Source organism: Amyelois transitella, chromosome 27 (assembly GCF_032362555.1).
Source record: "Amyelois transitella isolate CPQ chromosome 27, ilAmyTran1.1, whole genome shotgun sequence".
Classification (NCBI taxonomy): Eukaryota; Metazoa; Arthropoda; class Insecta; order Lepidoptera; family Pyralidae; genus Amyelois; species Amyelois transitella.
Window position 1 is genome coordinate 1,624,898 of NC_083530.1, and position 14,636 is coordinate 1,639,533.

At 36.8% G+C, this 14,636-nt stretch overlaps 1 protein-coding gene across 2 annotated transcripts in view; it reads right to left on the minus strand.

Annotated features, from left to right (window-relative positions):
* The window catches only part of LOC106142148 (ribosomal protein S6 kinase alpha-5), a 79,659-nt gene that overhangs the window by 10,679 nt on the left and 54,344 nt on the right, over positions 1–14,636 (minus strand). For both annotated transcript variants that reach the window (XM_060952084.1, XM_060952085.1), the window contains exons 7-9: positions 1,720–1,892; positions 937–1,018; positions 238–400 (exon numbers count right to left, since the gene is read on the minus strand). In XM_060952084.1, coding sequence (XP_060808067.1) covers positions 238–400; positions 937–1,018; positions 1,720–1,892 — 418 coding nt within the window. The remainder of the gene's footprint in view (positions 1–237; positions 401–936; positions 1,019–1,719; positions 1,893–14,636) is intronic.

A 14,636-nucleotide genomic window follows, 5' to 3' on the forward strand; every position in this document is an offset into this window, starting at 1 on the left:
TTAATTTTTTAGACGTCTATAAATGATACCTTGTATATGTATTTTGAAAATTAAATTATTCTATTCTTAGGCGCAAACGCATCCGTAGGCGGCAATTCTAGTGAACTCATCAATTCTATTTGCTATTAACGTACCAGGATAACATAAGCTAAAAGGTAGTCCTCATACAAAAAAGACGCTCTTAACCTGAATCTCTGAAAAGAACGGGTCTCCAAGTACCAAAGGCGCATAACTCACCAAGAAACAGTTTGTCGTGATGCTTAGGCGCCTGCGCAGGCGAATCAGTGGGCGGCATCCTAGTGAACTCATCGGCGAAGTTGCTGGTGTCCGTCGGGTGAGACAGCTGGGGCACAAAAGGAGCTGGGATTTCACGGCGGGCCACCGCTTCCCAGTCGAGATTCTGTTAAGGAAAAAAAAGACATTAATTATTATAAACTCATAACATAAACATACATATAATCACGTCTAAGCCGAGTAGGTATATACCCTTGCGGGATAGACAGAGCCAACGGTCACCAATCCATCAGCACTTTGAACCTCAGGAATAGTCTGGAATACATACATACATATGATCACGTCTATATCCCTTACGGGGTAGTCAGAGCCAACAGTTTTGAAAAGACTGAATGTCCCCGTTCAGTTGCTCGGCTTGATGATGGAATTGAGATCCAAATAGTGACAGGTTGCTAACCCATCGCCTCAAAAAAGGATCGCAATTTTATAAGAATATCCCTTAGTCGCCTTTTACGACATCCATGGGAAAGAGATGGAGTGATCGCATTCTTTTTTGCATTGGTGCCGGGAACCACACGGCACATATTGTCAAATTGCACAAGCATAGTATGGAAATATTGATTAGGTACTCGTAATCTTCATTTGACCGATTTGGCAATGGCAATGAAGCTGATCATCCCAACCTTGGAACGAGGATCAAACCTGGAAGAACGGGTGCCTCTTCAGCTCTTCGGCGTCGTTTTCACCGCCTCCAAGTCTCCGACGAGGGTCTTTCACCAGCAGTCTGAAAGAGGTTTACTTATCAGATAAAGACTCAAGGGTGTATGTAGTGTTTGGAAAAGTTGAAAATAGAAAATTCTTCTTCAGAACTTTGTTTGGAGCTGTTCGGAGATACATTCATACGTATAATCACGTCTATATCCCTTGTGGGGTAGACAAGGTAATTTGTCCCGTTTATATTTATTTATTATTCTTGAATATGGTACATAGTTACCTCGGAGTGTCAAATGAAGTTGAACAAATAAAAACATATCATATTTAATACGTCTATATCCCTTGCAGGGTAGACAGAACCAATAGTCTTGAACAAAACAAAATTAAAATAATAGAATTAAGACACAAACAGTATTCCGAATCGATAATTTCCGACAAAATACTCCGCCATTTCGATTAATTTGTTTCTTTTATAACTAGTATGTACTTACTGTTTTCTTGTTACTGTGTAAATTTCTTTGCAAAAAAGATATAATCACGTCTATATCCCTTGCGGGGTAGACAGAGCCAACCTTGGCCTATCAGTCTTGAAAAGACTGATAGGCCATATTATAAGCCTACCCCTTAGTCGCCTTTCACGACATCCATGGCAACGAGATGGAGCGGTCCTATTCTTTTCTATCGGTACCGGGTACCACACGGCACGCCAAAAAACATATTACCAACAAACAAACAAACAAACAAAACAAACAGACAGACAAAAACACTCACTTCTTAATGAAATCCTGCACTTCCGCACTGACATCAGCCGGCACCGGGTAGCTGCATCTCACTATCCGCTTGGTGATCTCTTGCTGGGTGTTCTTCTCGCCTTCCACTGTGAACGGCGACGCGCCAGTGAGGAGTTCGTACGTCAGAACGCCGACCGACCACCAGTCGACCGCCTGCGGGCATGGAGAAAGACATTGTTTTTTTAACAATACATACACACGGTCACGTCTATATCCCTTGCGGGGTAGACAGAGCCAACAGTCCCGCGAAAAGACTGAATGGCCACGTTCAGCTGCTCGGCTTGATGATGGAATTGAGATCCAAATAGTGACATGTTGCTAGTCCATCGTCCATAAAAAAGGATCGCAATTTTATAAGCCTATCCCTATAAGTCGCCTTTTACGACATCCATGGGAACGAGATGGAATGGTCCTATTCTTTTTTGTATTGGTGCCGGGAACCGCACGGCACTTCTTTTAACAATTCTTGCGCAAACATAGAAAGATAGATATATAGATAAAACTCTTTATTGCACCATAAGAGTAAAACAACATAATCCTATTAATATTATAAACTAGCTGTGCCCGCGACTTCGCCCGCGTGGAAAAGTTATTTTGGGCATAATGACGCCCAAAATAACGTCCTCAATGGAAGCCCTCAAGGATGAATAATTTATCCCGTTTTTTTTCACATTTTCTATTATTTCTTCGCTCCTAATAGTTGCAGTGTGATGTCATATAGCCTAAAGACTTCCTCGATAAATGGTCTAGGTATTCAACACAAAAAGAATTTTTCAAGTCGAACCAGTAGTTTCCGAGATTGGCGCGTTCAAACAAACAAACTCTTCAGCTTTATAATATAGATGTTTGTTACTCTTTCAAAAACTACTGAACTGATACACTTGGGATTCTTCTTTTAGGCGATGGGCTAGCAACTTGTCACTATTCGAATCTTAATTCTATCATTGAATCAAACAGTTAAACGTGGCCTTTCAGTCTTTTCAAAACTGTCGGCCCTGTCCGCCCGCAAGGAAAATAGACGTGATTATATGTTATGACTTGTTCAACTTTTAAATAAACTAGCGACCCGCCCCGGCTTTGCACGGGTGCAAAATTATAAATATTATTATACATAAAAACCTTCCTCTTGAATCACTCTACCTGTTACAGAAAACCGCATCAAAGTCCGTTGCGTAATTTTAAAGATTTAAGCATACAGACAAACAGACTAAAATAGCGACTTTGTTTTATACTATGTAGTGATGATTCTGATTCTTTCCCCGAGATCCCATCCGCATAAAATGCTAACAAATAAACCATTATACATATATTATAATTTCTCTAAACGCGACGTGAATCAAACACTGTTCACCGGCGCCCGTGCCAAGGTTCCGCGGAAGCGTGTTCGGCCACACTCGGCCAGCTTCGGAGCGGCTCGGCGTCGCCAAGGTGAAAACTTATTATCTGGTGTTATATCGATTATAAAATAAAATTGAAAATAAATATAAAATAAATAAAGGAGAGTGTGGAGGGAAAGGTCGGAGTGGGAAGACCTAGACGAACGTATCTTGATCAAATTAAGGACGTCCTGGTAAAGGGTCAGGTCGAGGGTACCCGAAACCGCCGAGCTTGCATGAAGAGAATTATGTAATATAAATCTATTCTAAGTATTCTAAGTATAATTTAATATTGTGAAGTTGACGTTGTTGAAGAAAATGCTGCAGTGCAGTTTGTTACCGCTTCTTCTGCACTGACGCCTTGGAAGCGGCAGTAAACTTAGTTTTTAAGTAATTTATTTGACGTCAACCAATGTTGTTAAACCATACGACAATTATTAAGCGATATAATAGTATCCTATAATAATGAATAAAAATTTTGAATTTGATTTTGAATTTTATGAATGTGGATGAAGCGAAGGAAGTATGCAAAGATCGCCCCAAGTGGAAAGGTGTAGTCTCTGCCTTCCCCTCCGGGAAAGAGGCGTGATTTTATGTATGTATGTAATTATTATTGCGAAAATTATTTTAATTCGCATTAAAAATAGTGTATTTCAACAGGACATTCGCGTGACATTTGCGAAATCTAGCCACAATTATGTATTAAAGACTTAAAAAAAAACGGTTTAGTCTAAGTTACGTATGCATTCTATCTATAAGTCTTTTTGTATTAAGTGAACCCCAATCCAAGCTTCAAACTGTTAAGAAAGCCGTCAAGGAAAATAATCAGATTGAACATTATTATTAAAAGTAAAAAAAAAGAGATAGGTATTTTAATTTCGATATCAATTTAAACATTTATCGAATTGTCCGTATAGATAGGCAATTGACCATGCACACCCTTTGCTCCGAATTGAGACTCACGAGTCATATACACCACGACAAATCCTGAGGGGGGCCATTTTGGTACAAAAGTTGTTATAGGTGGTTAATGTTTCTGTTCTTGATATGTTATTGTGTACCAAATATTTTTTCTTACATACTCGTACATACATACATACGGTCACGTCTATATACCTTGCGGGGTAGACAGAGCCAACAGTCTTGAAAAGACACTGAATGGCCACGTTCAGCTATTTATATTCTTCAACATAACTATTTCTCTTAAATTAAACCACAAACAAAGCGAATTAACCACTAAAAGTGTCAACCTTCATAATTTTCATTTGCACTAACTAACCCATCAGTAATTTCAAAATTTCATCACGACTCTTCTGTTTAGATTAGAAATGATCTTTATTCACATACGCATAGAGCACAAATTAGAATGTTCCCCAACCTGGATTCGAACCTTGAACGTGATAGAGACGAGGTCGAATCATAGCGGAAGGTTGATTGTTGTTCAAACAATAATAGTCTTTAAAACTTCTCTCATCTAGCATAATTTGACTGAGTTATTTATTATGATGTTTAAGGTTTGAATTTGCAAAGCGTTTTTGTGTATGTAGGTCGTGAAGATTTCGGCAATTTTGCATAGTAACTGTACTCGTGTCAAGAGTCCGTCAATTTTTGCATTCGAAGCGAGGGTTTAACGTGATAAAATAAAGCATTTTTTCGTTTGTTTTTTACTTATGAACATTCAGAATTAAGTGATACAAATGTTTGTTATATTTTTAGTAATGGCTGTTAAAATGGTGAAATAGAAAAAAAAAATCTTTTGATGAATGTTCCTTGAATTATCTGTGTTTTTATGGTGTTTTAATAGTAAACTATACTTGAACGATTTTATACTATATCTTTCAATATTTGTAAAGTCAATTAACTGGATAACTTACTAATTAAACATTATTTAATTTTATACGTGTTTGAAAAGGGGTTTAAGGGGGTACGAGTACGAATCAAAATTGATTTTGACCGCAATCGATTAGCGGCCATCTTTCAACGGGTCATATGCGGAAATCGATAAACGGACTCGATAAACACTGAAAGATCAGACGTGTCGATACAAAAATACAATGCGAAGAATGAGATATGCAACGTTTCCGATTTGATAGACGTGATTTTAATTGGCGTTCCATTTTCGAAATTGAAATCGAATAATAAATTAATTTCAAATTGAGACAACACTGAATTTAAATTAGGAATAAAATTTATAAACTAATAACGATAATGTTACATCCAAAGCGGGTAGTTGCAGATTAAAACAACTTCTATCCGGCTTAAACCGCTCCAAACCGGTTTCAGCCAAACTATATTACTGCTCCAAAGTTCCTAAACTATCCCATAGTCTGCAACCGACTTCGTATAAATGGGGTAATGCACTTAGTTCATACTGCAATGTGTATATTGCGACAGAAGACGGAATAATTATTGAGGTTTCAAATTAAAATACAATGACAAGCCTAGATTTCTAGATACATATTTAAAGATTATCTCGAAACAACCTAAATGAGTTCAATTAAGTAGAGATTACCAACTATTCAAAATTAAAAAAATAGCAATTGCCACCGTGGTATAAGTCCATATCCATGAGCATGTTGGCCTGGTATACCAGCTGCTTCCCCGTGCACATCGTAAAAGACAATTAAGGGAATGGCTAATAAACTTGGGGATTCCTTTTTAGGCGATGAGCTTGCAGCCTGGCACTATTTGAATCTCAATTCTATCATCAAGGCGTCCAGCTAAACGTGGCCTTTCAGCCTTTTTCGAGACTGTTGGCTATGCCTACCTTACCTATGCAGTAATGGATAAAGACTAAGTTTAAATGCTATCGTGTAGCCACATAACGATAATGATAACTCGTTTGCATCAGTTATTGATTCTTCTTTCACTGATGAAGGGATACGATGTGACAAGAACGGTTAAGGAACTTGAAATTGCTATTCTTTAGCGTTGACATGCTATATTCCTGGAATAACGATAATGATAACTCGTTTGCATCAATTCATTCTATCCATATTCCGTCCAATATTTCAATCAATGTTCTAATCGCCATAGTAATTAACACAAACAAAAACACACAATGGTCACGTGACCACTCGTTCATCATTAGCAGGAAAACTAAGCTGTAAGCGGTCACTTACAAATCCCCAAAATTTCAACAAGAGCCCATAAACGTGACATTGGGATGTAAGTTAACAAATTTTGTTTAAGTACAAAGTGGAGGAATGTGGAGTGCCGTGTGGTTCCCGGCACCAATACAAAAAAGAATAGGACCACTCCATCTCTTTCCCGTGGATTTCGTAAAAGGCGACTAAGGGATAGGCTTACAAACTTGGGATTCTTTTTTTAGGCGATGGGCTAGCAACCTGTCACTATTTGAATCTCAATTCTATCTTAAAGCCAAATAGCTAAACGTGGCCTATCACCTCTCCCTGTGCTCTGTCTACCCCGCAAGGGATATAAACGTGATTATATGTATGTATGATTATTGACGTCACATAACTAAATTACTATCTAACTAAATTACAATCACATAACTAAATTACTATATAAAATCTACTATCGCTTCCAAAGAGCATGTGTAGAAGAACCGCTTCTCAAACAAACTACACTGCAGCATTTCCACCGAACGTCAATTTTCAAACATAGATCTTTCAAATCTAAGTAGCGGACAAATGCGCATTGTCTACATTTTGAACGAGTACAATTGTGAACGAGTTAACTCAAGTTACATTACTTTTATGTTCAATAGCGTTCACATCCAACAAGGAAATTATCCGTACAACCCTTTTTTTGTCGCAAACAGATTTACAACTCTCGCGCATTAAAACGCACAGCGGTCACGTGACCGGCCGCGACGACACGCGTCCACGTGACGGTGACGCGGTGACGGGCACGTTGCATCCGCGGCCGGAACGGTTAACGGTTGTTACATCGATTTGTTATTACGAAACCTTCGGGTGCTTTGTGAACTTCATTCGCGATTCATCAATGATCGTGTTGATGAAGGGATACGATGTGACAAGGAAGGTTAAGGAACTTGAAATTGCTAGACTTAAGCGTTGACATGCTATATTCCTGGAATAATGAGAAACTAAATTTGAAAAAAAATAGTTTAGGTTTGTAGAACAAAATTGAAAATTGACTTGAAGACTCTCTTAGTCGCTGACGACAACAAAAAGGGACTAAGATTTGAAATAATACTAACAATTTTAAAACATTAAGGTGTTCTAAAACTTTGTAGAATGATAAGGTAAAAATGTACTATAAAAATCCAAACAACAAACTATTTGCTTCGCTCCAATCTGGTAAAACACTTCCTTGGAAAGGGACAGAAGTGTGACAGGAAATAAGAATTCAGCGTGCGTGGCATTCAGCGCCATTACTTTGTAGCCGGAGCGCTGTTCCGGGCACGAGATGTCGAGGGACGTGATGTTACAAATCATAAAACTTTCCTCCAATCTTTCATATCTGTATGCTCTAAGCATGAAACAGATAAATAAATATACAGGACAAATAACACAGATTGAGTTAGCCCCAAAGTAAGTTCATGAGATACTAATATCTCGCTGATAAATTTTGATTGATTTACTAAAAGGACGTCCTGGTAAAGGGGCACGAAGCCAGTTATGAACGTGGATGAAGCGAAGGAAGTCTGCAGAGATCGTGGCAAGTTGAAAAAGGTAGTCCCTGCCTACCGCTCCGGGAAAGAGGCGTGATTTTATATGTTTATATTTACTAAAACTACAGCCAGTCTATCTCGAAAACTTTAAAAAAACAGGCCACGCACATAAGCAAGAAGCAAGAACACAACGGCAAAACGATGAGGTGCTACGCGAGTCGAGGTCGCAGAACGCGGTCAGTGGGCCACTAGCGGAGTCGGATCCGCCGGCCCCACGCCGCTCTAGCCCTGAACTTGCTCTGGAGGTACTGTTATGTCATACGCTGACGTTGCACCTCCATTTGGTTAGCTGATTGTTGAGTTTGGATCAAAAGTAAATGATATCGATCGAAAAATAAACTTAACTGTAATGTCTGAAGCACGAGTGGAATATTTCATGATTGACACTCTCAAGAACCTTGGAAAATCTATTTTTACATTAATTTATTAACAGATTCGACTTTACGTTCAGATCAACTATTTGGTGAATCTGTACGATGATGGTAAACGTTCCCTCCTGAGATAAAGGCATCTTTAATGTTATCTTAAAACCTTTGAATCCATTAAAAGATCATTCTAGATTACATATCTACTATTCTATCTAAAAATACAAATTCTTTACCTATATCTATTTCTATCTTCCCTATACCCATTTCATCAATTAAAATACCATCGCTCATAACACGAACAACACCTCCAAATAACTCAATACGCCGATTATTAACACCATCTAGTAGCTGTTCACCAATTACAACCGGACAAAAGGCCGTAATAACATTTCAAAACGATTTTAATGCAATGTTATATTAACTTTCGCTATTGTCGTGTCAAATAAATCGTTGGCCAAGAAGATAGATTGCGCCAATCGATATTACCGATTGCTCTTTTATCGTGCCGTGTCGAGTCACGGATTGTTCGATTAAACAGACGAAATGGTTTGTCTTCACAGATAAGATAGTCAACTGCAGATTTTGTACTATTAAGTCTCTCATCTTTATAATCTGTTGGTGTAAAAGTAGCTTCATATTATAAGGTTCGCGGGTAAAAAGTGTGGAAGTCAGAGATCGTCTAAATAGCTAATTTTTAAACTGCAAGTGTTAAAGTATTCCGCACCTTAATAAGATCGCCTTGAAGAGATTGCACAATGTGATAAGATTTTTGTATATCACCTAATTTAAATTTTAATTAATTTTTGGTGTTATACAATAAACAGAATGTATTTATTCATTCTCATCTAAATCAGTCTAAAGCATGTTACATTGCAAGTAAAGATGCAATGGTGAATGAATTTAGGCCATAATGATGAGCATATGAGAGATCAAGACAAGGACACAAATATTGCATAACGTATAAACTTAATACAACTTAGGGGATCGCCCCGGGGTGCGTCTTTTGTCCATGATCTTAGATTCGAAGAGTCAGGTTTTAAAACAAATCCAATCTGACCTCAAACATTTCCATGGGAATTGTAGCCCACAGTCGATCATGGTAACACATAGAGTTCCTAACGATGTATTCCCTCACCATAAGATCATCAGTAAACACACCTCAAACGATGTTGATGATAAAACAAAAGCAGAGAACAAGTGAAGGACACAAATATTACATAACATAGTTACAGTACGCCATTTTGAAACTGAAGGTAATCCCTTAGTTTCTCCGGGCGACCTTGTCCCTGATATGTTTCGGTATGAATATTCAATGTCTAAAAGTAACATTGTTAGCACATAACTTGTTATTTGTTTAGTTTTTTGTTGGACAACCGCATTCGCTTGGATTTTTAATGGTTTCTTTATTGTAAGAAGTATGAGGTTTATTATAGTGGTATTGCATTTTTATTGCTCCGAGATAAATTGTGTTTAATAAATGCACAATATATTCAGTCTAACACGGGATTTCCTCATCATATTGCAAACATATAAAAGAATAAGACACTACGGATACAGTTATCGACTTAACGAACAACTTAAGTGAAAGTCTTAAGAAAAACGAAGAAATGTTGGGGAAAACCTAACGTCTGTATCCTTTAAAGAAAAAAAAAACGTTCAAAAAACGAACAACCTAAAATCCGCGATAACCTCTCACATTTCCCCGTTGCGATTTTTTACGCCAATCTCGGTCCAGTTGCGACATTCTAAATCATCCGTTTCACTTTTGCACCGAGCACTTTCACTGCTAACGGTACGTCCGTCCGTCCGACAACCCAAATTCAGCCTTAACAACATACAAACACGGTTAAAGTCATCCGTAAACGTAAAGCGATACGCTGTCAAACGTGACTGCGAAGACTTTTAATGCAATAAGAATAGATTCGAAATTCAAAAAGCGAAACACACGAGATCAAAAACCGATGGTAGTCGAAGTGTACCCGATCGTTAGCGATTTGCGCATGAGTTTGAAAGTGCCCCCACTCCTATCTCTGCTACTTGGTGGTACCGTAACGGGCTTGTGTCATCCGTTACGGCCGGTGAAACTTATTACGTGGACCCGCTATGTTATGCCAAAAGGCGATTCGATGTAGATGCTTGACATATGGGTGATTTACTATGATATATGATGAGGAAACTAATGAATGTTAAGGCTAATGTCGGGTAGTTAAGTGTTGAATGATTCGTTAAAGATTGATCTCGGAGTGTATTGAAGCGAATGTATCGCATAAATATAAAGGATTTTGAGAAACCGTAGAACTTTAATGAATAAAGTTTTGCTGGTCTTTTAGAAGCTATATTGTTTTTGAAAATATAATCTTATGAAGATGACGCAATAAGTTATTCTACCTGTATTAATAATAAATTTTACGATGGAGGTAAATTGACCAATGAGTAAAATGGAGGAATTCAATTTGTGCTAGGTTTAACATCACACACACACGGCTGTACCGAGTGGTCATATAAAGCTTTAACAACTTCCCAGGATCGTAAAAGGTTCGCAGTACTAAATAGACACCAAGAATGCAATTGAAATGCGGAAACATGACCATCAATAATGAACTTGTGGCAAATTATGGTTTGTAAACTGACAATAATGATAGATACGAATGGCAAATTGAAGCAATAATTAACATTTAATTAGAGAAATTAATTAGTGAACCTGATACAGAATTCTTTAAACCGGTTTAATTATTAGATGGAATGGAGTGGACTGATTTTGAGTGATGAATGGAACCAAAGCTTTTTGAGAAACTCAATAAAATTAAGGCACCATTGAGTTAGAATGCAAGGATGGATGGATTTGAAGGATGAAAAAATAGGCAATCCAGATCCTGCTTAAGCATAACCCGGTAAAGAAAGAGATGCATGAACTTCAACCTTTAAAGAAAAAGTATCAAACTATAGTCAAGTCAGTGATTATTTTTTTCCTGGACGAATCACCAAACAAGAGATAAGGTATTTTATGCTTCCAGATGGCAACAAGTCATTATTTTGAAGCTCACAAAAAGCATTACAGGTTAAAATAATCCCAATCGGTGTCCAAGATAAAGTAATGAAAATTAAAGTCCTCCTATTTTATCTGTCTGTATGTATGTTATAATCTCGGAAAGTTTTCTTCCTGTTAGAAATATTGGAAAGAGGGTTTTCTGAATAAAGTTTATATCTTTAAATGCTAACTTATTAGCCGGGGCGGGTCGCTAGTACCCTTACATATATGAACGCGTTTCAAAACAAAATAAACACATCGAAACATCAATTATAAGGTGACCCCATACAGGAGTGCGTCGTAATCGGATAAAAAATTTATGTGCAGGAAACCTTTTCAAGATCAATCGAATGGCCTCGACCGGGTAACCCTGTGACCTAAATGGAACATTAAATAGTACATCTTGAATTTGGAGCATTAATACAACCTCCGACTCAACGACTAGCCTGGCGGAAGATCTTCCCTTTGGTGGCGGTCGAGCCGAAACATCGCTCCCGCTACAAACGATTGATAATTTGAAGGTTGGAAGAATTTAGGGGATCGAAAGGCGTACTAATAATGCATTTCCTGATATTCCAGAATCAAAGACCAAAGCGGCAGATATGATTGAAATGAACATAATATCAACCCAATAAATATGTAATACCGCTACAAAGTTAATGCATTCTAAATATTATGGCACTACTTTGCTCCAAGATTTTTAGTATTCTTTAATTTTGATTCTTTATTTTTGATCTTTTTTACCTGACTGCGATAGACGGAGGGTAATATTTATCCTATTAAATTTCTATTAATTTTTCAGTTGGCAAACGATCCCTCAATACAAATTCATGAATGACACGACTGTGCTCAACAAATTATTTGCACAAGAACTTCTGAACTGAATTTACATTGTAACCTAAAGACCACTCAAAAAGGATTTGTTGTCAACGTCACTTCCGTTTGTCACATTAATAAAAATAAACCAGATGCAGTAATGTTTATTTAACAAAGAGATCATTGAATCGTCTTGTGTAACACTTGAGGCTACGCCCGCTTAAAACTAAAAATCCTGTTTATAAAGTAGAATCCCACGTGTATTAGCCTTTCCCTTAGTTAGCTATTACAAACAAACTACTAACTACTGTTACTGTCCCGCTGTACATCTGCCATACCCATCATCATATCACTATGATGATACAAAATTACTCTATTGTCCTCTAAATAGGACACGTGCAAAGTTGATAATTCAAAAATAATATTGCAATTTTCTTTTCAATTTTTTTTATCAATGTTTACTACGTCTTGTTTCGCTCGCTCTTCGAGACCGTTGGTTCTGTCTGCCCCGGATGAAGACGTGATTACATGTACGTTTGTTTATTAGTCCAAATTTGTAAGCCTTGTCGTGCAACTGTGGAGATTTCTATCCGAGACAGTGCACTAAGTGTAAAAACTAAAAAAATCGTCTACACAACATTAAAAAGTTACTTAAATAATTATTTCGTAACATTGCTATCAGCTTTACGCTTCTAATAAGTGCTTACTAGTTCCCATAAATTCTGATTAGGTTCATCATCAATTTACACGTAATTAAGTTGAAAATAAGTCTCAATTCATTTTTCATAGCAGAGATATGCTTCTATGTTCTACATATTTTTATGTTTACGGGGAAAACCGAGGGCAAACGAAGCAGGTTCGTGTACATCACTGTCTCTTTCATTTATCAAATTAGTGACGAGAAGAGCAAGCGGGACAGTTGCATGGAGTAACGGAACTTATCAGGTCTATTTATAATTACGTTATTGGGTTGACAGTGTCATTCGGGTTGAGGAATGATAAGTTAAACCCTAAAAACTTAAATAAATATTTGTGTAAACAGTTCAGTAAATAGCAGTAGTAATGATATGTACAGAAGTAACAAAAACAAGAAAAAGAATATACAGTATCAAGCCATAAAAAATTATGTTAACTAAACAAACCATATGGTTACATAAACTAGGAACAGGCGAAGACAAGAGATATAACTAGTCAACTAGTTATCATCATTAAAATCATTTAAATTGAATGGTTATTATAAAATCCTAGCTGGACATCGCTAAAGATGATATATACCTACGAGCAAATGGACTTAAAACTCGGGCCGCAGAAAACCGGACCAAATGAAGAGAGAAAAGTCTGAAGACTGAACCTGACCCCGAAACTGCTGTGGATGGTTCAACCAGGAACACACAGAGATGAGAGAATGGTTAATATAAAAGATCTAATTTAAACACTAATACATGTGTCATAATGATGAAAATCCCAGAGTTCATAAGCAAGCGTAGAGTATTGTAAAATATTGCAATACGTTACGAAAGACTCGCAATGCTAAACTCATGGCCATGGGAAGATATATAGATAGCAGTTTTATTGATAAAATGAAAATTAATCGTAATGACGAAAATTTTTGGAACACTAGTAATGTACTAGATACAAACAAACCAAAAATAAAGAATCAGTTACTTGAATGTGAAATTTCAATAATAAATCGACAATATCCTATACTGTTCACTGAATACAGGTAATTTTCCACCTAAAAACAATAACGATCCCATCTGTTTGCAAATCCTAGCGTCAAGCAGATTCCAACTCTAATCGGATGACTCACGCGATCCTAGGTCGTTCGTGATCCACATGAAACCAAAACAAACTGGACATAAATCTGACAATGCAACTGATGTACTTAATCTAATCTAGTTAGTGTTCAATGTGATATTAAGAATTTTAGTATCAATTCGGAGAAACTGTAAAAATACAAGAAGGGCGATGATAATTAGAAAATTAAAATTATCTCACATAGTATTCATAAACTCAAAGTTATTTGTAATTAACTTGAAATAATTAGTTCACACGCATATTGTAAATTTTGCTGTTGGTCATCATTTGTATACATTAAAATTAAATCTTTATTTCTTGTAACAGTGCATATATTTACTTTATGTGCAATGAAGATATAACAAACAATATATAAAATTAAAGGTCTAAAACTATTTCTAAAGGAACTTCTTTCTGAAACAGGAGAGTCGAGATCGAGGAGCCATCAAGGAAAATTCATTAAATTTGCATTAACATTCGAATTAAACATGTTTGATCTTACAGCGAAATAGTTATCAATTTGACACGTGTTCGCAGTAGTAAATATCTTTATCTCTCAATTGGAAAATAACAGTTATTACCGTGGCATAAAGGTTAGAGTGAGTAGATATTTTCCTTAGAAACAAATTAGCCAATTGATATCTAATGTATCTTTCAGCATAGCATTTCCTGGTGAATTCACATCACAACTGTTGGTTTTCTAAAACAGCATCCAAGTTACCCTAAACTCATTGATTTGGCAAAAAAGGAATTTGGTAATATCCAAGCAGGTTTAATTTAAAGCACCAATCCTCTATGAATTTTGATTCATATTAGTATGTTCATCTAAGGAGTAAACTGGTCCTCTTC